Raw genomic sequence first — 22500 nt, forward strand, 5'->3', positions numbered from 1 at the left:
TTGTAACGGTCCTGACCTGTTTTATGTTGTTTTTGTATGTGTTTAGGTCAGGGCATGTGTTTTGGGTGGGCAGTCTATGTTATCTGTTTCTGTGTTGGTTTTTGGGTTGCCTGGTATGGCTCTTAATTAGAGCAGGTGTTTTGGCGTTCTCTAATTAAGAGTCATATTTAGGTAGGCGTTGTCACAGTGTTCGTTGTGGGTGATTGTCTTCCGTGTCGTGTGTAATTGTTTGCACCATACGGAACTGTTACGGTTTGTTCGGTTTGTGTAGTCTATTTGTCCTATTCGTGCGTTCTTGTTGTTTTATGTAATTCGTCGTATAGGTCTGTCTACACTGTTTTGTTGTTTTGTTAGTGTTTAGTTAAGTTCGTGTTTTCGTTAAATAAATATGTGTTCAAACTTCGCTGCGCCTTGGTTCGATCAAATACTCCTCCTTTTCGGTAGAAAGAGGAGGAGGACCGCCGTTACAGAATCACCCACCATTTCCAGAGCCAAGCAGCGGAGTAAACGGAGTAAGGACAGAAAAGAAGGAGCAATGGACATGGGACGATATATTTGGACGGTAAGGGTTGCTACACATGGGAGGAGATCCTGGCTTCTGGTAGGGATCCCTCCCATGGGGAAACAGCTGGAAGGCACTGGGAGAGCAGAGGCTACGGGAATTATGAGGGGACGGCGTCTGCACGGAAGCCCGAAAAGCCCGTGAGTAACACCCAAAAATTTCTTGGGGGGGGCTAAGAGGTAGTTGGGCCAAGGGCAGGTAGGAAGACTGCGCCCACTTCCCAGCTTACCCGTTGGAGGAGCGGGAGTACGGGCAGGCGCCGTGTTACGCAGTAGAGCGCACGGTGTCTCCGTGTACGAGTGCATAGCCCAGTGCGGGTTATTCCACCTCCCGCACTGGTAGGGCTAGATTGGGTATTGAGCCAGGTGTCATGAGGCCGGGCTCAACGCGTCTGGTCTCCAGTGCGTCTCCTCGGGCCGAGCTTACATGGCCCTTGCCTTACGCTGGTTTCCCCGGTTCGCCTACATAGCCGCGGTGCGGAGTTATTCCACCTCCCGCACTGGTCGGGCAACCGGGAGCATTCAACCAGGTTAAGGTTGGGCAGGCTCAATGCTCAAGAGAGCCAGTACGCCTGCACGGTCCGGTATTTCTCGGTGCCACCTCCCCGCCCCAGCTAGTACCTATACAGTGCCTACACTACGCACTAGGCATCCCAGCTTCTCCAGCCTGTTCCTCCTCCACCCCCCTAGTGCGTGTATCTACCCGGTGCTCCAGTTCCGGCACCACGCACTAAGCCACCTGTGCGTCTCCAGAGCCCTGAACACACTGTATTCTTCTCCCTACATACCTGATGTGCTTGTCCTCAGCCCGGTGTCACCATGCCGGGTACTCGCATCAGGTATAGAGTGGGCTTTGAGAATGCAGTGTGCCCATGTCCTGCTCCCCGCACTAGTAGAAGGTGCTTATCCTTACCCGGTGCCTCCAGTTCCGGCACCACGCACCAAGGTCTACAGTGCGCAGTATCCGGCCAGAGCCATCCGTACCGCCTACAGCACTCTCACAGCGCCATCTGACCATCCGTCTCACCTGAGCGCCATTCTGAGCCATCCGTCTCTCAGGCCATCTGAGCCAACCGTCCCCAGCGCCGTCTGAGCCATCCGTCTGCAATGAGCCGCAAACCGCCCTCTCCATGAGCCTGCAAAGCCGCCCGTCTGCCATGTAGCCTACAGAGCCGTCCGCCAGACAGGAGCCTGCTAGAGCCGCCCGCCAGACAGGAGCCGCTGAAGCCGTCCGTCAGACAGGATCTGCCAGAGCCGCCAACCGCAAGACGTGCCAGACCGCCACCTGTAGGATCTGCCAGAGCCGCCAACCAGACAGGACTGCCAAGCCGCCAACAACAGTGACTCCTAGAGCCGCCCAACCAGACAGGATCTGCCAGAGCGCCAACCAGACAGATCTGCCCAGAGGCCGCCAGCCAGAACAGGATCTGCCCAGAGCCGCCAGCGAAGACCAGTGAGCGAGCCAGAGCCTCAGCGAGCCTATCCGAGCATGCAGAGCCGTCAGCGAGCCATGAGCAGCCAGAGCCGTCAGAGATGCTCAGCCAGACGCAGGACCATGAGCAGCCAGAGCCGTCAGAGAGCCATGCGCGCGGGGAAGGGCCCCATGAAAAAGCCAGCCAGAGCCGTCAGAGGCCATGAGCAGCCAGAGCCGTCAGCCTCCAGTATGGAGCGCGAGTAGCCGTCAGCCTGCCATGAGCGTCGAGAGCCGTCAGCCTGCCAGACGTCGGAGAGCCGTCAGCCTCCAATGAGCGTCGAGAGCCGTCAGCCTTGACATGAGCGTCGAGTAGCCGTCCAAGCCACCATGAGCGTCGAGAGCCGTCAGCCAGCCATGGCGTCGAGAGCCGTCAGCCTGCCATGAGCGTCGAGAGTCGCCCTTCAGCCAGAAACGGCTATTTAACCCAGAACTGCCCCTCAGTCCAGAGCTGTCTCTCTGTCGCGGAGCTGCCTTTCAGTCCGGAGTTGCCCCTCTATCATTATCTCCCTCTCTATCTTGATCACCTCTATATTCTATCTATCCCTCTGCTCTTGATTTTCATTTTGTCTTTAACATTGGATACTGTTAGCTAATGTCTGCATGTTTCTGCTAACTAGGCTTCGTCTGACTTTGATATGACAAGGGTGGCGGTTTCCAGGAAAAGCATCACACCGCCCCAGATGTCAGCTAAGAGGAGTTTGGTATTCCGAGCTGAGCTCTCAGTCTCCCTCTCACACAGATACACACACACACTTCTACTGGAGTTTTGTATGCGTAGCCGGGGCTCTCTTGCTAGCAGGGCTTACTGGTATTAACCCAGTTTCAGTTATAATGCACCAAGGCCCTTTCCTGAGGGAACAGCCCAGTGGGATAGCGAGAGAGAGAGAGGCGGAAGAAAAGAAGGATGGAGGGATCTGGTGGAAAGTGAAGACGGATGTGTCATGCAGAGGGAAAAAAAAGCTCATTCTCTCGGCTGATCGGTTTCCACGGTAACCAGGTTGACTAAAACCTACAAGCGCGGCGCTAGCGTAAAGGGATGGCCATGGGAAGTGACCTCCCGCTGTATTGTGTGTGTGTGTGTGTGTGTGTGTGTCGTTTGTTCGCCCATCGCCAAGGAAACTCACGCGTTCACAGGATCTTAAGCTGTTCTCCTTTCCACATATCTCAGGACCCATGATAGTGAATGACAATAATGGAACTATTGTAGTAGTGGCAGAAGCAGTAGTAACCGTTGGAATGGCAGGGACAGTCACTGAAGGGCCTGATGCATTTCTTTCAGTCTTGTTTGTCATTGGAACATATGCTATTGCTCATAGAGGTGTTGGAACGGCCAAGGCTTTGTATGAAAAGAAAACCAGAAGAACTCACAGGGACATTCATTTCATGATTGAAGGGAAACATGTCGGTCTGTATTTAGCCTGGATGCCAGGCTGTTTCTACCTCTGATTTGTCAATGCTCACAGGGGCATTTGTGTCTTTCCTACACCGTGTAAAGTACCTCAATTGAGCGTATGCATTAATATTGAGAGGTATTTATGATATACAGTACCAGTCAAAAGTGTGTTGGGTCATTGTCCTGTTGAAAAACAAATGAGAGTCCCACTAAGCGCAAACCAGATGGGATGGCGTATCGCTGCAGTATGCTGTGGTAGCCATGCTGGTTAAGTGTGCCTTGAATTCTAAATAAATCACTGACAGTGTCACCAGCAAAACACCGTCACACCTCCTCCATGCTTCACGGTGGGAACCACACATGCAGAGGTCATCTGTTCAACTCCTTTGCGTCTCACAAAGACACGGCAGTTGGAACCAAAAATCTCAAATTTGGACTCATCATTGCTCATGTTTCTTGGCCCAAGAAAGTCTCTTCTTATTATTGATGTCCTTTAGTAGTGGTTTCTTTGCAGCAATTTGACCATAAATGCCTGATTCACGCAGTCTCCTCTGAACAGTTGATGTTGAGATGTGTCTGTTACTTGAACTCTGTGAAGCATTTATTTGGGCTGCAATCTGAGGTGCAGTTAACTCTAATGAACTTATCCTCTGCAGCAGAGGTAACTCTGGGTCTTCCTTTCCTGTGGCGGTCCTCATGAGAGACCGTTTCATCATAGCGCTTGATGGTTTTTGGGACTGCACTTGAAGAAACTTTCAAAGTTCTTGAAATTTTCTAGATTGACTGACCTTAATGTCTTAAAGTAATGATGGACTGTCGTTTCTCTTTGCTTATTTGAGCTGTTCTTGCCATAATATGGACTTGGTCTTTTACCAATGAGAGCTATATTCTGTATACCCCCCTACCTTGTCACAACACAACTGATTGGCCCTAATGCATTAAGAAGGAAACAAATTCCACAAACTTTTAACAAGGCACACCTGTTAATTGAAGTGCAAGAAAAACTTTTGAATGAGTAGGTGTGTCCAAACTTTTGACTGGTACTGTATATATCATCTGTTTTGTTGTGTGCCTCCTCTCCCAGGTGCCCCTGAGCCCAGAGTGTGTGCGTGCCATCATGAAGATGTCGTACTGTCGCCACTGCCGTGGTGTGCCCTCTGCCAGGCCCTGTGCCAACTACTGTGCAAACGTGCTGAAGGGCTGCCTCGCCAACCACGCCGACCTGGACACAGAGTGGAGAAACCTGGCTGGTGAGACATATACACGCACGGAACAAACACACACACACAACACACACCCACCACACACCAACACACACACACACACACACACACACACACACAACACACACACACACACACAACACACACACACACACACACACAACACACCACACACACACACACACACACAACACACACACACCACACACACACACACATGTGCACACTCATTTAATTTAATTTAATGCTTATAAGCATGCATTCACATTTTAATATTGTATTCCCCCCGTCTCTGTAGATGCCATGCTGCAGGTGGCTAACAAGTTTGAGGGTGCATCCAGTGTGAATGTGGTGTTCCTCTCTCTCCCCAAGCGCATCTCAGAGGCTATCACCACCATGATAGAAAACATAGACACCTTTAACACCAAGGTCAGTACAGCAGTCAGCACACGCACACACGCACACTGACACACACACACGCACAGATATACTACCGCCAGTCCACACTTTAAAATATTATTACCGATCACACTAATACGGTGTTGATCAGGGCTCATATCACATATTCAGAGCCTGATGTTGAATACCTGTGCTGATTTAATGTAATAATGTTCCACATACCTGAACAGGGACTCATAACACAGTCTCAAGGCCAAACATTAACTTCTCCTTTTAATGGTGTACGAGCACCACTTTTATGTGCCTGTTAAAAAGCATAAGGAGCCATGGAATCTTATTTTTTAATTTAGTGAAGGTGGGAAAATATGTAAATAGTGTTGGGGAACAAAGGCTTCTCTGTACTGCACAGGTGTCGAGGCCAGATTTGGCCTGAGGCTCTGCCATGACCTGGCAGACTAGCCTTCACAACACCAGCCACGATCAGATTACATGATTCTAACCTTAACCACTAGGGAGGAAACCAACTGACCTGAGATCAGTGTCTAGGGACAGCTTCACCTGCTTATTGACAGTCTTCTATAGATGATGTATAGGCCTATTTGTCCTACCAGGTTTAGAAAGTCAGTTTGATTCATAAAGTGTTTCAATATGCAACTACTGCTATTGCAGCTGCTCTGGTTTCATTAGTTATCACGTGTCAACAGAGTTACAGTTAGGATTGGGAGTAGGACAAATTTGTTCTACATCCGTGAGTAGGGGCACCTTCTACCTCAGGTTAGTACCATATATGATAGATGTGTGTGTGTGTGKTTACGTGTTTTATAGAACAGTTATTTATGCAGGAGAGGCAGAGAGCCTCAGAGCTATCCAAAACAGACTAAACAAGAGGACAGTTTAACTTAAGTCTGAAGGAGCATAGGAGGTGTGTGTGTTCTTGGCATTGAAATTCTTAGGTTACTATATGATGTTAAATCTGAGTCCTCTGGCGTTGTAAGTAGTGCTAACTACTGTAAGTGGTGCTAAGTAGTGCTAAGTACTGTAAGTGGTGCTAACTATTGTAAGTAGTGCTAGTAGTGCTAACTATTGTAAGTGGTGCTACAGTAGTAGTGCTTAGAGGTGCTAGTAATGCTAACTATTGTAAGTAGTGTTAGTAGTGCTAAACACTGAAGTGGGGGTGCTACAGTAGTAGTGCTTAGAAGGGTGGTTAGTAGTTGCTAAACTATGTAAGTAGTTTGTAGTAGTGCTTAGAGTGCTAGTAGTGTTAACTATTGTAAGTAGTGTTAGTAGTGCTTAAGAGGTGCTAGTAGTGTTAACTATTGTAAGTAGTGTTAGTAGTGCTAACTACTGTAAGTGTGCTACTAGTAGTGCTTAGAGGGTGCAGTGTGTTAACTATGTAAGTAGTGTTAGCTAGCTGCTTAGCGTGCTAGTAGTGTTAAACTATTGTAAGTATGCTTAGTAGTGCTAACTACTGTAAGTGGTGCTCGTAGTAGTGCTTAGAGGTGCGTATGTTTACTATTGTAAGTAGTGTTAGTAGTGCTTAGAGGCTGCTAGTAGTGTTAACTATTGTAAAGTAGTGTTAGTAGTGCTTAGAGTGGTAGTAGTGCTAACTACTGTATAGTGGTGCTAGTAGTGCTAACTCTGTAAGTGTGCTAGTAGTGCTAACTACTGTAATGCGTGCTAGTAGTGCTAACTACTGTAAGTGCTAGTAGTGCTAACTACTGTAATGGTGCTATGTAGTGCTAACTACGTAAGTGGTTGCTAGTAGTGCTAACTACTGTAATGTGCTAGTAGTGCTAACTACTGTAAGTAGTGCTAGTAGTGCTAACTACTGTAAGTCGTGCTAGTATGCTAACTACTAGTAGAGTCGTGCTAGTAGTGCTAACTACTGTACAGTTGTTGCTAGTAGTGCTAACTACTGTACGGGTGCTAGTTAGTGCTAACTACTGTAGTGTAGTTCTAGTAGTGCTAACTACTTACGTGTGCTAGTAGTGTTAACTACTGTAAGTCGTTGCTAGTAGTGTTAACTACTGTACGTAGTGCTAGTCGTGTTAACTACTGTACGTAGTGCTGTCGTGTTAACTTACTGTAGTGCTAACTACTGTAAGTAGTGCTAACTTCTGTAAGTGGTGCTAGCTATTGTAAGTAGTGCTAGTAGTACTAACTACTCTAAGTAGTGCTAACTATTGTAAGTAGTGCTACAGTAGTAGTTCTAGTAGTGCTAACTACTGTAAGCAGGCTAGTAGTGCTAACTACTGTAAATAGTGCTAGTAGTGCAAACTACTGTAAGTAGTGCTAGTAGTGCTAACTACTGTAAGTAGTGCTAGTAGTGCTAACTACTGTAAGTAGTGCTACAGTAGTAGTTCTAGTAGTGCTAACTACTGTAAGCAGGCTAGTAGTGCTAACTACAGTAATAGTGCTAGTAGTGCTAACTACTGTAAGTAATTCTACAGTAATAGTGCTAGTAGTGCTAACTACTGTAAGTAATTCTACAGTAATAGTGCTAGTAGTGCTAACTACTGTAAGTAGTTATACAGTAATAGTGCTAGTAGTGCTAACTACTGTAAGTAGTGCGTTCGGGCTAGTAGTTTTAACTACTGTAAGTGGTGTGTGTTTGTGTTGTGTGAGATGTTAAAGAGATCACACACAATTCTGTATTGTTCCGTCATGTATAAGGTGGCTAAGTACTTTGTTTAGAGTTTTCTATTCAGAAGGGGAAGTTTCAGTACTGGAGAGTAAGAGTTTAGAGGACAAAGTTTCATTACGATGCTGAAGGTTGAGTTCAACTGTCATTTAGACTTTGTAGTTTTTGTCACTAAATATTCAACTGAATATTTTGCTCCCTTTCTCTCCTTCTTACTCTCCCCATTCTCTCGTTCTCTCTATTCTCAGGTGTTTCAGGCCTGTGGGAACCTGAGGGAGGAAGGAACCAGCAACATTGGGTTGGAGGAGGTGAAGAAGAGGTGGAAGGTTACAGTGCAGGACAGCCCAATCTCTGGGGCCAGACCGGAGAAACTGGTCAGTGATAATCTCTCTCTCTCTCTCTCTCTCTCTCTCTCTCTCTCTCTCTCTCTCTCTCTCTCTCTCTCTCTCTCATTTCTCAGTCACTTGAGATATGATACTGTTCCTGTTTAGTCATGTTTATTCTTACTCTGTGAAGAATGCATAAATAGCAAAGCTGCAGTCAGGAATGCAGTGAGTCAGATGCATATCAAATGTGAGGGAATGGAAACAACCATCATTGTTTTCCTACAATAAACAAACAGTTTGTTGTTGTTTGTTGCTAACACAGAAGCTGTCTGCAGAAAATGTAAATGCTTGAACAAACTTGATATTGAATAGCTTTTGATAGCAGTTTCCAGTACACAGGTTGTTTTCATTAGGCACCAAACGAAAGAAAAGGGACTGAAACAGGGAGGGTCTACCTGAACTTGTCCAATAAGAAATGCTCGTTTTCATTTTCCATTGCAAAACGTTTTGCTACTGTATGTRCTAATGACATAATGTCATGGTCCCCAGGTTTCTGATGTGTCGMGAAGGCTGAGGGACATGCAGTCCTACTGGGTCTCGTTACCCAGCACCCTTTGYAGCGACAGAGTGGCCACCAGGGGCCAGGGTGACGACAAGTGCTGGAACGGGATGGCTCGTGCCAGGTATGACCTTAAACCACGTCTGCGTGTGTGTGTGTGCGCAAGCATGCTAAATGTATGTGTATACTGTATGTATATGTGTGAGTGTGCATGCTTTCGGGTGTCTCTGCGTGTGTGAGTGCGTGCATGTGTGAGTGTGTGTATTTGAGTGCCCACCAGTCACCCTCTCTCCTTGTCGCCCAGGTACCTTCCAGAGGTGATGGGTGACGGCCTGGCTAGTCAGATCAACAACCCTGAGGTAGAGATCGACATCACCAAGCCAGACATGACTATACGCCAACAGATCATGCAGCTCAAGATCATGACCAATCGCCTCAGAAACGCTTTCAATGGCAACGATGTAGACTTTCAGGACACCAGTGAGTACAGACCTAGGATCAGCTAATACAATGCGAATACTGATTCAGGTACAACGTCATCCAGCTGTGTGGAGTTCAGAGATGGTCAAAACACTATGACAGAGATTGCGTCATGTTGACATCATATGACTACTGGAAATATTTGATATGCTGCTTTAATTGTCTCCAGCTTGTCGTTTTATAGCTATTCTGAAAGCTATTGTTCTACACGATAAAGGAGGCCTAGAGAAAGAGAGAATATTTAACAGTGAAGAGCTCACTTTCCTACTTMTGTGACGTGTGTTTGATTTAAATAGACAGTGCAATTTCAGTTTTTATAGGATTGAGCTGGAAWGAAGTTACGGAGAAAAGAACTTGGCCTAAATTGTGATGCCGTTTCTAATAATTGAGGTCAGAGTTTTGTGCTGCATTATGTCAGTCTTATTTCCTTATACCTGGGGCCTGAACCTGAGTGCCCTCTTCCTGCTTCTGAGGTGTCTATCAAATGCCTGATTTAAATGCTGTTTRTAGTTACTAGGAATTATAACAGGATAAGGTATTAGAGAATATATGTCTTCATTTTGGGAGTCCAGCCAATGAAGTATTCTATATKTACAAAGAGGGCTGCAAATGGAAAAGCACTTTTCAGCCAGCAGAGCCTGCATGTGTTATCAACTCTTTAAAGAGCAATTCCACCACTTTTCAACTCATATTCATTATCTCCAGCACAATATCAGTGTCTTCATATGTGAAAACGGCGCATTTATATGTTCTGTGGTTAAAAAGGTAAGAAAKGTCCTTAAAAGGTACTTCTCAATGACATCGGAGTGGGATTAAATGTAAAAAACAGGGATTTTTSAAACCTGTAACGAGTCTSTTCACATGTAGAMCCTGGTATGGTGCTGGGAGATAATGAATRTAAGATTGAAAAGGGGTGGTATTGCCCTTTCGACTGAGTGCTTACTGGCACATAAGGCAGAGACATTTTCTTGCTATACCATACAGATCAGATTCTTTCTCTAAAAATGTATTTTATTTTTCTGCTCTGTCCCCAGGTGATGATGTCAGTGGTTCAGGAAGTGGGATGTGCGCTGACGATAACTGTGCTCGGGGCCCACGCCTCATGGCCCCAAACACAGACAGACCCAAACTCTATGCCTACCCCCCGGAGAACAAGAAGGTTGTGAAAGCCTCAGCCAACCACAATCTCCCCTTCATCGCCCTCTACCTGCTCTCATTGGTCACGTTGTTGCTCCGGCGGTAATTGACAGGGGATTCCAGGGGATTCCACCAATCGGGACTGAGTTTGGTACATGGGGGGCAGGACGAGGGGTGGGAGGAGAGGCGAGGAGAAGATGTCGGGGGTTTACCTAGTTAATTTGCCAAAATAAAACTAAAATAAGGAAAAATACTTCCTTTTGGTCTCAGATCAGAACAAAAATGGAGTAATGAGTATTATATTATTCATAGATTTTGGGGTTCTGTTCTTGTCTTTTATTTTACGGTATACGGCACCACTACAGCTGGTCTTTACACATTTTTCTTTAGTTTTGCTTTCTGGTGTTTGGGTGCTCGAACATATCTAAGACATGTTAAGAGTCAGTCTATAGACCACAGCGATATAGAGGATGTAAGTGTTGGTTGACACTGTGTAGGGGGGACTTTTCAGCCACGCCGAGTCAAACGTTTGTTTTCCCACTCATTTAAACAGTCTTTATGTCGGAGGACATTATTTATTATAAACAGAATATAAACCCCCCTGGAGTGTCTTTGGGCGAAAAAGTATTTCTACCCCAAACTCAAATGAAATAAAGTATTGATGAGTTTTAAGGAGGATAATCTGGCCCGGGGGGTTTTGGTAAGACCCTGAAAACCTCTTAGCGTTAAACCCACACAACATCACATGGCACAACAGTGAGAAAATGAAAGCGCTTTGCATCACCAGTTCCCTCTGCTTGGTAATGTAAGCTGTAATATTAGTCGTGATCATATTCACAAAGACTTGATCCTCTGCTGTGGGAGTAACATGACCCTTCCATCCCTCTATCCATCTTTCCTTCCATCCCTCCACCCCTCGTTCTATCTTTCCCAAAGCAGATATGTTTCTCTAGGCTTTAGTTGGATTGGGGAATTTGTTGGAAACATAAAACATATTTGTGTCAATGTGACCACAGTAGTCYTCAGTATCGACACTATATTGGCAGTATATGGTAGAACCTATATTTAGGTTGAAGTTTGTGCTCTACCTTACAGAAAGAAGGGAAACTAGGAGAGGGCTGGGTGTGTGTTTGTTCTGTCTTCAGGTAATGGAGCTCAGTTAGCATTATAATGTGTTACTTTCTAGCTAATGACTGAGTTGTTATGGTACATATGACCAATATTTTCAGACAGAGCCAGTCAGCTACAGTGGAGGGGTTATACTGCACTCGAACCACTTGTTGCAAAGCAGACTGTGTGCATGTCTGAACGACCGCTTCTTTGCTTGGACTAGTTGACTTAGCGATTGGAACTCCGTGACGCTGACTTTTTCTCGTGTTTGTTTCTAACACCCCTCTCTCTGTCTTTCCGTTGCATTCTCCCACCTCCCTCCGTCCCCGATCTCGCTCCCTTCCGTCTTATCTCCTACGTTCTTCTTCCTCTTCTCCCTCACACCCCCCCTCTCTTTTATCTCTCCCTCCCAGGCTGTCCTTCATGGCATACTATTCATTTGCTATGACGACCTTCTGTGTTCTCTGACGCTTTGACGTGACAGCGTGGCTTGGTGACAATGACACAGTGCTTCATTATACTGCAAAAGTGTGTGGTCGCATGATAAAGAAGGTCTATTTGGGCTTATTCAACACGATGGAAACAGATAGAAACATTTTGCATATAGAACTGATTCCATGTTTTACTTCGCATGATATTGAAAGCATTGTCTCTTGATACAGCAATAGATTCCTACACAATGTTGTGGACATTTCCGTTAGACTGAATAGGCCCCCTGAGGGTCAGATGGAGAGGTTTTGATACTGTCTGTGCTCGTCAATAGCCAACATCGAAAGTGCGATGAATGAGGAGATTGGGGAGAGTTAGGGCTCCAGAGATATGATCATACACTATAATTGAGGGTCTTCAGTCTATGGCTGTACACCAGAACCGAGGAAGCTAAGCGACACGTCCGCTATGCCTATACTTCGGCTTCTGAGGCAAAAAATGCTGAAAATTCAGGAGGAACACACAGGAAATAACATGACCCCATTCAGAACCATAGAGTTCAGAGCACTCAAGCAGGAGGACTGCAGCTGTTATCAAAGCCGGTCCTGGCGGAGTCCTTTGCATCCAGGTTTTCCTTCCAGCCTTCACACAATTCTATTCCATTGATCTGATATGCACTTCATTATTCAATCAATTGGCTCAATTGAACATAATTAAGTAAAGGTTGGGTGAAAACCTACAAGAGTCCTCTTGGACCAACTATGAACCTTGGTCTCAGAACACATCTATTGAATAGGTGAAAATGCCTAGAAACAAGCATTATGATAGTGACACTGGGTAGTGATCTGATGAACAGGTTACTATGTGAGTAGGCATAGGGTTCCCTGGAGCGTACCATGTGAACTGCCCGTGGCTGCCCCACAGTGACATTCCAATGCAAAAACACAGTTAACCACTCACTCACGCCTACTTCACTCACTTTTAATGGCCACGCCTCTCAATGCCACTGAACAAAATTTGCACAACACCCCCCCCTCCCCCAGCACCCTTCCTCCCCCTCTCCTGTCCTCCTCTAACTCCTCTCCCGCTCTCGTCTGTATAATTCAAAATCCCCCCTCTTTTTAAACGCTGCACTTTTATGACGTAAGAGGCCTAGGAAGTCGATAGGATGGTATTGTCTACACAAAGACTGAGATCAGAGATCACAAGATGACGGATCAATAGGTGAGTCGAAACTCTCCATAAACGTCTGTTGATGAGTATTTGTGTATGCAGATAAATATGGACCACTGAGAKGGCTGCAGTTTGAGAAGGGTGAAATAGCATAATGTATAACTTGAACCTGGGTTCAACTACTATTTGAAATCTTTCAAACACTTAGTGTTTGCTCTACCCTGCCTTGGGTTTGCAGATGGGCGGGGGTTGCAGTTTTGGGTCTATTCTMTTGGTCCTATGCCAGGCCAGCTCAATCAAGCACAGATAAAGTATTTGAAATGATTTCAAATAGTATTCGAACCCAGGTCTGATATAACCAGGGGTCCTGGACATGTTTATTTCCCCTTCATGTGTTGAATGTGGCAGGCATTTCTGAAAGGTGCCAATTTGAAAGAAAAACATTGGAATTTTTTTTATTTTATTTTTGGTTCTATTTGTTTTCAGAAAAAAACCTATGGAGATGTTGTGTTTATGGTGACGATAGATGCAAGAAAAAACAGGTTGAATAAATATGTGTAATTTGCTGTTGTTTGTTCCTGGAACCTTGTGTCAATTATATGCCTTGTAAGATTTTAAAGATGCCCTGTGTCATGTTCATTTTGTGGTGGATGTTTGTGTGATTGATGAACTCATGAATGAACTTCATCAACCCGCAGAAGGGAATTCCAAGACAGGACAAACCAACAGGAGGACAGTCAAAGAAAAGCAGGGTTCACACAGACACAAAAAATCTGTACGTTTGTTCGTCAACAATGCATTTTATTCTGGGCCTTTTTTGAGGGAGTTTGCCAGCCTCACTCTAAACTATACTGAACAAAAATATATAAATGCAACATGTAAAGTGTTGGTCCCATGTTTCATGAGCTGAAATAAAAGAGAAGAACGTTCCATAAGCACAAAACGCTTATTTCTGTCAAATTTTGTGCACAACTGTATTTACATCCATGTTAGTGAGCATTTCTTCTTTGCCAAGATAATCCATCCACCTGACGAGTGGCATATCAATAAACTGATTAAACAGCATAATCATTCTAAAATGTGCAGTTTTACCACACGTCACTGCAACAGATGTCTCAAGTTTTGAGGGAGCATGCAATTGGCATGCTGACTGCATGTCCACCAGAGCTGTTGCCAGAAAGTTGAACGTTAGAGAATTTGGCAGTACGTCCAACCGGCTTCACAACCGCAGACCACATGTAACCACGCCAGCCCAGGGCCTCCACATCCGGCTTCTTCACCTGTGGGATGGTCTGAAACGAGCCACCCGGACAGCTGATGAAACTGTGGGTTTGCACAACTGAAGACTTTCTGCACAAACTGTCAGAATCCGTCTCATAGAAGCTCATCTGCGTACTTGTCGTCCTCACCAGGATCTTGACCTGACTGTAGTTCAGCGCCATAACTGACTTCAGTGGGCAAATGCTCACCTTCGATGGCCACTGGCCTGCTGAAGCAGTGTGCTGGTCACGGATGAATCCCGGTTTCAACTGTACTGGACAGATGGCAGACAGCGTGTATGGCATCTTGTGGGCAAGCGGTTTGCTGATGTCAACATTGTGAACAGAGTGCCCAATGGTGACGGTGGGGTTATGGTATGGGCAGGCATAAGCTACGGACAACAAACACAATTGCATTTTAACAATGGCAATTTGAATGCACAGAGATAACGTGACGAGATCCTGAGGCCCATTGTGTCTTTCATCCTCCACCATCACCTCATGTTTCAGCATGATAATGCACGGCCCCATGTCGCAAGGATCTGTACACAATTCCTGGAAGCTGAAAATGTCCCAGTTTTTCCATGGCCTGCATACTCACCAGACATGTCACTCATTGAGCATGTTTGGGATGCTCAGGATCGACGTGTACGACAGCATGTTCCAGTTCCTGACAATATCCAACAACTTCGCACAGCCATTGAAGAGGAGTGAGACAACATTCCACAGGCCACAATCAACAGCCTGATCAACTCCATGCGAAGGAGATGTGTCGAGCTGCATGAGGCAAATAGTGGTCACACCGGATACTGACTGGTTTTCTGATCCACGCCCCTACCTTTTGTTTAAGGTATCTGTGACCAACAAATGCATATCTGTATTCCCAGTCATGTGAAATCAATGGATTAGGGCCTAATTCATTTATTTCAATTGACTGATTTCCTTATATGAACTGTAACTTAGTAAAATCTTTCAAATTCTTGCATGTTGCGTTTATATTTTTGTTCAGTGTACATCACCATCTCCTATCAGACTGGGATGAGCACTGCAGTTAACATTATAAGAGATTATTTTGCCTGTAACAGGAATCCTTAAGCCCTTTTCCAATCTGTCTTTTCTGTCAGCGACTCATCACATGTCAGAGAACAGTTTCCATATCATTACAATACAGCTACTATACACCGTGTTGACAGTAAACTGGATTGGAACGCAGTGTACGTTTCACTGCCTTGGGGTGGTGAACTAATAAAACCCATACTGTCTGATTGAATGTGAAATGCACTTTGCCATTTTAATAGCRCTGCAGTTCTCACCTATGACATATTTTGATATCCACAGTAAGGTTACCGACAAGTATTTACTTGGATGTAAGAGAGAGAATGAGAGATATATAACTCAAACCGTAGAGCTCTATGGGACATCCCAGACAGCCCTCGCCACCATAAACACAAGCGACCAGAGAGGGAGAGAGAGGAAAAACAGATCAACGTCTAGTTTTGCTATGCATTTGGTTGAGTTGTCAACTAACGTGAATTTAACGTGAAATCAACCAAAAAAGTCACCATGTCATTGGATTTAGGCTAAAAGTTGGGTGGAAAAAAATACGATATGCCCTTACGTTGATGACTTTTTGCAAATCTAATCAGTTTTCCAAGTTGATTCAATGTCATCACAGATTGTATGGGTTGAAATGACGTAGAAACAACGTTGATTCAACCCCTTTTGCCCAGTGGGAACAGCGAGGGAGACAGGAACACAACACACGTCAACACACGCATCCGCTCAGTGGATGATGTCAGAGATGACATCTGCTTTAAGGTCTATCTGGTGAACAGGGACTTGCCGGTAGCTACGCTGTGTGCTAAGTGGTTTGTCTTATCTGTGTGGATGGACACTTAAGTGGCCAGTCAAGCCACTCGCTTTCCGTTCATCCCCAAGGGAAGTTTTAGCACATTTTACTAGTCGATGATGCTCTGAGAGACTAACAAGTTCTAGTTCATAGAAAATGTATTCTCGGTATTCCTCTGAGAACCCAGGAGAATAAAACGTGTGCTGTTACTCAGTGGAACATTGAAGAGCTTAGATACAGGTTCCTGAGCGTATGGACACTCTCATTAAGTTTGATGAACAAATGTCTGAACGTAACCTAAACCAGCTCTCTATCTGCTAGTGAGAACATATCAGTCCCTCCCAAGACAGATCCCAGGACAGATCCATTGCTCACAGCAAAGAGAGACATTGTTTGATGTTCCAACACCAAAGGAATTTGAACGAGCCAGACAGAAAAAGACATCTAAAACCATTACACGGAGACTTACCACACCAGCTCCATACCCTTTGGTTATTTTTCTCCCAGACAGATGAGACAACCTCTGCGTGACCCTGGCCAGGCCCAAGGGAAAGAGTAATATCCACTCTTCTGTCCACCAGTAGACAAGACGTAGGGTTGCAACATTGTAACTTTCCAAACATTCTTAGGTTTTCCAGAAATCGAGTTTTGGAAGATTCCCCGGGAATAAGCAGGACATCCGGAGTCTTCCAACCAGGATTTCTGGAGAACCAGCGAATTTAGGGAAAGTTACCAGCATTTGCAACCCGAGACAAGAATCACTCATGACAGGATCAAGCTGAGTCTTCTAAAGCCTGGATAGATTATTTGATGGGAACGCATGTCGGCTCTAACCACGTTCTGCTACAAAACATGATCAACTGCAGCTCCATTAGATGTAAAGATATTCAGGTACTGATAATAATACCTTCCCACTAATTCTGTCCAGCTGTATTGATTACTGRCCGCATATTAAGACGATTGGACATTCAGACAGGAGTGTGCGTTCACGAACACGTACACACACTACCCGACTAAACTATCTCTCTCTCTCTCACTAGCCCTCTCTAACTCACAACTGGACCCTAGTCGTGCTCTGAATGACTTGAGTGTACTGGAACTTGAAGAGTGGATTATACAAGTGCACAAGAGGATGAAGGATTCTACCCTATTAAAGGAGCTATAAAAGGGATGTTACGGAAAAACAGGTTTACCATTGTTATTTTTTGATATATTTTTTATTTAGCCTTTTTAAGGTTGACGAGGTCAGTGATTTGCGTAGGCTTCAAGTACTGTGCTTTTCAAAGCAAGGTAAGTCCTTTAGTCTACAGGGGAGTTTCAAGATGCTGTGTCCACTTATGAACAAACTATGCGTCTCTTTCAATCCCTCTGCTCAGAAGGACACTGTTCCATTGTAATCGTCATTGCAGTTCATTGCGTTTCGCAACAGGTGCGTGGGGGTGTGACTACAGCTGTGATCTACTGTATATCAGATGATAAATCTCCAATCATCTGATCTAGGATTAGTTGTGATTTTTTAAATCATAAGACTGGTCTTAGATCAACACTCCTACTCTGAGAATGTCTGTGAATACAGGCCCAGTGTTTGATACAGTTATGAGCTCAATTTATTGTTTCAGTCCTTCATTCGCATCTGTCTTTGAGAGAGGGTTACAGAGTAAACAAACAGCCTTGAACTGTAATGCCACAGATTCATAACTGACTCAGAAATCCCCTTTTAAACATTCACTTCAGAATCAAGAGATAGGGCCAAAGGAAGCAGTTTGTTTCAACTAAATCTCCTTAAAGGGCCTGTGGACTCACAGCACTGTGTCTCTTGGCTCGGAAGTGTGATATTTCTCCTTTAATATGTCATGTGTTAGATGTTTTTTACAATAACACATGTTTATAAATTTACATTTAGGGATTCCAATGGCCATCTGTAGGTCATTTGGTCTGTCTGTCTGTCTGTCTCACACACACACACACACACACACACACACACACACACACACCACACACACAACACACACACACACACACACACACACACACACACACACACACACACACACACACACACACACTCTCTCTCTTTCTAGATGACACAGGTCAGATCAAGCTAAGTGTTGTTGATCCAGCCCTCAGCTTAAACTGGCGTCAGAGAATGAAAATAGCCTAATTAGTTTTCTTTATCAAAGATGTAGTTTTACTCAGTAATTTATCTCTCTGTCCTGTTTCCTAACCATGAGTCATCATTTGATCATCTATGTTTCATGTAATCAATCTACAGCGCTATCTCTGTTCTCGTTTCCAAAAGCAATGCTGTCGACCTTGAGTTGTATCATCTGGGAGGTAAATTAAATCTTGCCTATCATCAAGCCAAGATCTCTGTCCAAAACTTCCACCATATTGGATTCTAGGTTTTAAACTGTTTCAGTCCTAGTTTAAACGATAACTCAGTCAACCACATCAACACTGATGTTTTTAGCCATGTATATACCGCCACCTTGTGGCTGCTTTAGTTCATTACAGCATCCCTGCACAGACAGAGTGTACCTTGAAGAGCCAAATACAATCAAAGTCAATACATGTGAAGCACGTTTTTTTAATGCATTACCAATATGAGGGTAGTAAGGGTTCAGGTTCAGGGTTGAGGGACACACCGTGGGTGTCAGGGGTCAGATTGGGGGGTGAGGGGTGACTTTGTCCAGTCCAGACACAGCCATTTCAAAGGTATGGATGACCTCAGAGCGAGTCATGGTGTCCTCTTCATTCTACAATAAGAATGACATATCTGTCAATAATGGGGCATAAAGCTACTTGAAGCTGTTTTAGAGGTAGCATAGCTACATTCTTTCTACAGTAGTAAGGGCACTGCCGCCCCCTACTGAAATTCCTATAGATCGGATTAAGCCATACATTCTGTAACACAACACAACAGTACCACCTTTAATAGGACACTAGTGAGGTCTTACAGGACAGTCATGTAGAACTTACACTGGTCTCTGAGACCAGTAGCTGGCACAGAATCCTTTTCCTGTTTCCTGAGTCAGAGGGAGAAAGGAGCGTCATCAATACAGGACAGTGTCAAGCATGCTTTTGTTAACTTTCAGCTACTAAAAAAGACCCCCAAAAAAGGCAAAGATACATTCGGGCAGAGGGTGACACGAATATATACAACATAAAAAATGTATTATCAACATTGTTCTCATATTGAAAAGGAGTGATACCATTATGTTAACTTCAGAAACATCTTGACTAACATAAAAGTGGATATGTTACACAGAGCATTATGGGTACTGTAGTCCATCCTACTACAGCTCTCAGTCAGAAGGACTTGCGAGGTCTTAATAGAGGAGATGTATGTTACTGTAGTGTTGGGAAGGTTACCTAGCTGAAGTTTTCGTAGCGCTCGTCCAGCTTCCTCTGGTAGAGTGGGTAGAGGTCCTGGGATTAATTGCCCCACATGGTCCTCCAGTTCCTTGGGTTGGGTCACAGAACGCTCCTGGGCCTGGATCAGAATGTCCCTCAAGGAAGGAACACTGACCGTGATGTCATATATGCATATGAAGGTCCAAGAAAGGCTAAAACAGGAGCCTTCACACAGGGAGAGAGAGGGGAGGGGGGAGAGGGAGGACGTGAGAGAGAGACATGTAATTACTGCCCCAGAGGACTGTTGCCTTACACGTTACTCCACCCCCCAGTACATTACATGGGACTGGAGGGGAAGGGGGAGAAACAGTGGGAATGAGAGAGGTATGAAAAAAAGAGAAAGGTGAGTGTATGTGTGGGTGTGTGTGTGTGTGTGTGTGGCTGCGCACGTATCTGTAACAGTGTTGCCTGCGCGGTGATGTTCACAGTCCCAGCTTATACACTCATTGGTTATTCATCGGGTGACATTACCACTGGGACGTGTGTGTGTCTGTCACATGCCTGTCATGGAAGGCAGCCATGCCTGTTTCTGCAGGCTACAGCAACTTAATTACAAAACCTGTTGTAATCCATCATATTCCTGATCATTCTGCCTCCTGTGTTTGAGCCAGTGTGTGTGCGTGTGCGTGAGTGAGCAAGTGAAGCGTATTGTGAGTGTGTGTCTGTCTGGGTCTCAAGTTGTTGGTGGGTACCTAACAGCAACATTTGAGGAGCCTGTGGGAGTCTCAGCCCCGCAGACTGCGGACGGACATAAAACGAAGGCGAAGCAGCTATCGAGGTACTGCTCCTTGTCAGCAGTCATGGACAGCCTTGCTGTCCGGAGAACAAGGTGCTATCTCTTTCCCCAGGTGTCCAGATATCCCTTTCCAGAAATATTTGAATCATTATTGTATGATTTGTGATTTATGGATTCAAATGAAGTATGTAAAATGTGTATGTTCCGGTACGTGGTGTGTATGGGTGTCAGGTGGCCTGTGAGAAGGTGGATTGGTTTAGGAAGTACATAGCCCAGAGGTCAGCCAGCCCCCAGTAGTCATGTGTTAAGACCTGCTGCTATTGCTGCTGGAGGGAGGAAGCTATTTCTGTTGCCAACCTCTAGATCACATTGCAATACCAACCTGGTGATCCACTTAGGTGAATTTCCAAGGCCATCCTGTTAGGTCATCACACACACATTGTCTGTCTGTCTGTCTGTCTCACCCCACACATCACACAACACACACAACCACACACACCAACCACAACACAACACACACACAACACCCAACTCACACACTCACACATACCATCGACACAACTGCTGACGCTGGCTCACCACACACACACTCACTCTAGCTGCATATCCTCAACGAGTATCATCTGTGTGGTACGGTGTGCGAGTCAATCAACAGACATCAACTGGAGAGCCCAGCCATCTAAAGCACAGTTTAACACCACCAGCAGCAGATCAGTCTCAGACACGGCTTAACTCTCTGTTCAATTTGGTAAGAGGAAGTAGAACCTGGCCCCAAAAAACACTGGGGTTTTAAGCTAGTGTTCCTCACCTCTACTTAACAAATATGACTTCCTTCTCTCTTTCTAGTGACACAGGTCAGATCAAGCTAAGTGTTGTTGATCCAGCCCTCAGCTTAAACTGGCGTCAGAGATGAAAATAGCCTAATTAGTTTTCTTTATCAAAGATGTAGTTTTACTCAGTAATTTATCTCTCTGTCCTGTTTCCTAACCATGAGTTTTCATCATTTGATCATCTATGTTTCATGTAATCATCTACAGCGCTATCTCTGTTCTCTGTTTCCAAAAGCAATGCTGTCGACCTTGAGTTGTATCATCTGGGAGGTAAATTAAAATCTTGCCTATCATCAAGCCAAGATCTCTGTCCAAAATTCCACCATCTTGGATTCTAGGTTTATAACTGTTTCAGTCCTAGTTTAAACGATAACTCAGTCAACCACATCAACACTGATGTTTTTGCCATGTATATACCGCCACCTTGTGGCTGCTTTAGTTCATTACAGCATCCCTGCACAGACAGAGTGGTACCTTGAAGAGCCAAATACAATAACAGTCAATACATGTGAAGCACGTTTTTTTTAATGCATTACAATATGAGGGTTAGTAAGGTTCAGGTTCAGGTGTGAGGGACACACCGGTGGGTGTCAGGGGTCAGATTGGGGTGAGGGTGACTTTGTCAGTCCAGACACGCCAGATTTCAAAGGTATGGATGACCTCAGAGCGAGTCATGGTTGTCTCTTCATTCTACAATAAGAATGACATATCTGTCAATAATGGGCATAAAGCTACTTGAAGCTGTTTAGAGGTAGCATAGTTACATTCTTTCTACAGTAGTAAGGGCACTGCCGCCCCTACTGAAATTCCTATAGATCGGATTAAGCCATACATTCTGTAACACAACACAACAAGTACACCTTTAATAGGACACTAGTGAGGTCTTACAGGACATCATGTAGAACTTACACTGGTCTCTGAGACCAGTAGCTGGCACAGAATCCCTTTTCCTGTTTCCTGAGTCAGAGGGAAGAAAGGAGCGTCATCAATACAGGACAGTGTCAAGCATGCTTTTGTTAACTTTCAGCTACTAAAGACCCCAAAAGGCAAAGATACATTCGGGGCAGAGGGTGCACGAAATATATACAACATAAAAAATGTATTATCAACATTGTTCTCATATTGAAAGGAGTGATACCATTATGTTAACTTCAGAAACATCTTGATAACATAAAAGTGGATATGTACACAGAGCATTATGGGTACTGCTAGTCCATCCTACTATACACAGCTCTCAGTCAGAAGGACTTGCGAGGTCTTAATAGAGGAGATGTATGTTACTGTAGTGTTGGGAAGGTTACCTAGCTGAGTTTTCGTAGGCTCGTGCCAGCTTTCCTCTGGTAGAGTGGGTAGACGGTCCTGGGATTATTGCCCCACATGGTCCTCCAGTTCCTTGGGTTGGGTCACAGAAGCTCCTGGGCCTGGATCAGAATGTCCCTCAAGGAAGGAACACTGACCGTGATGTCATATTGCATATGAAGGTCAGAGCGCTAAAACAGGAGCCTTC

General features: G+C 44.9%; 1 protein-coding gene across 1 annotated transcript in view; it reads left to right on the top strand.

Moving 5' to 3' along the window:
• LOC111956582 (glypican-1) overlaps positions 1–13848 on the top strand; it is a 123225-nt gene extending 109377 nt beyond the window's left edge. Inside the window, exons 6-11 of the mRNA XM_023977074.2 lie at positions 4513–4678; positions 4950–5080; positions 7940–8065; positions 8567–8700; positions 8881–9056; positions 10091–13848. Of these exons, the coding sequence (XP_023832842.1) occupies positions 4513–4678; positions 4950–5080; positions 7940–8065; positions 8567–8700; positions 8881–9056; positions 10091–10299 (942 nt within the window). The 3' untranslated portion in view covers positions 10300–13848. The remainder of the gene's footprint in view (positions 1–4512; positions 4679–4949; positions 5081–7939; positions 8066–8566; positions 8701–8880; positions 9057–10090) is intronic.
• The last annotated feature ends 8652 nt before the right edge of the window (positions 13849–22500 follow it).

Source organism: Salvelinus sp. IW2-2015, linkage group LG32, assembly GCF_002910315.2.
Source record: "Salvelinus sp. IW2-2015 linkage group LG32, ASM291031v2, whole genome shotgun sequence".
Lineage (NCBI taxonomy): Eukaryota > Metazoa > Chordata > Actinopteri > Salmoniformes > Salmonidae > Salvelinus > Salvelinus sp. IW2-2015.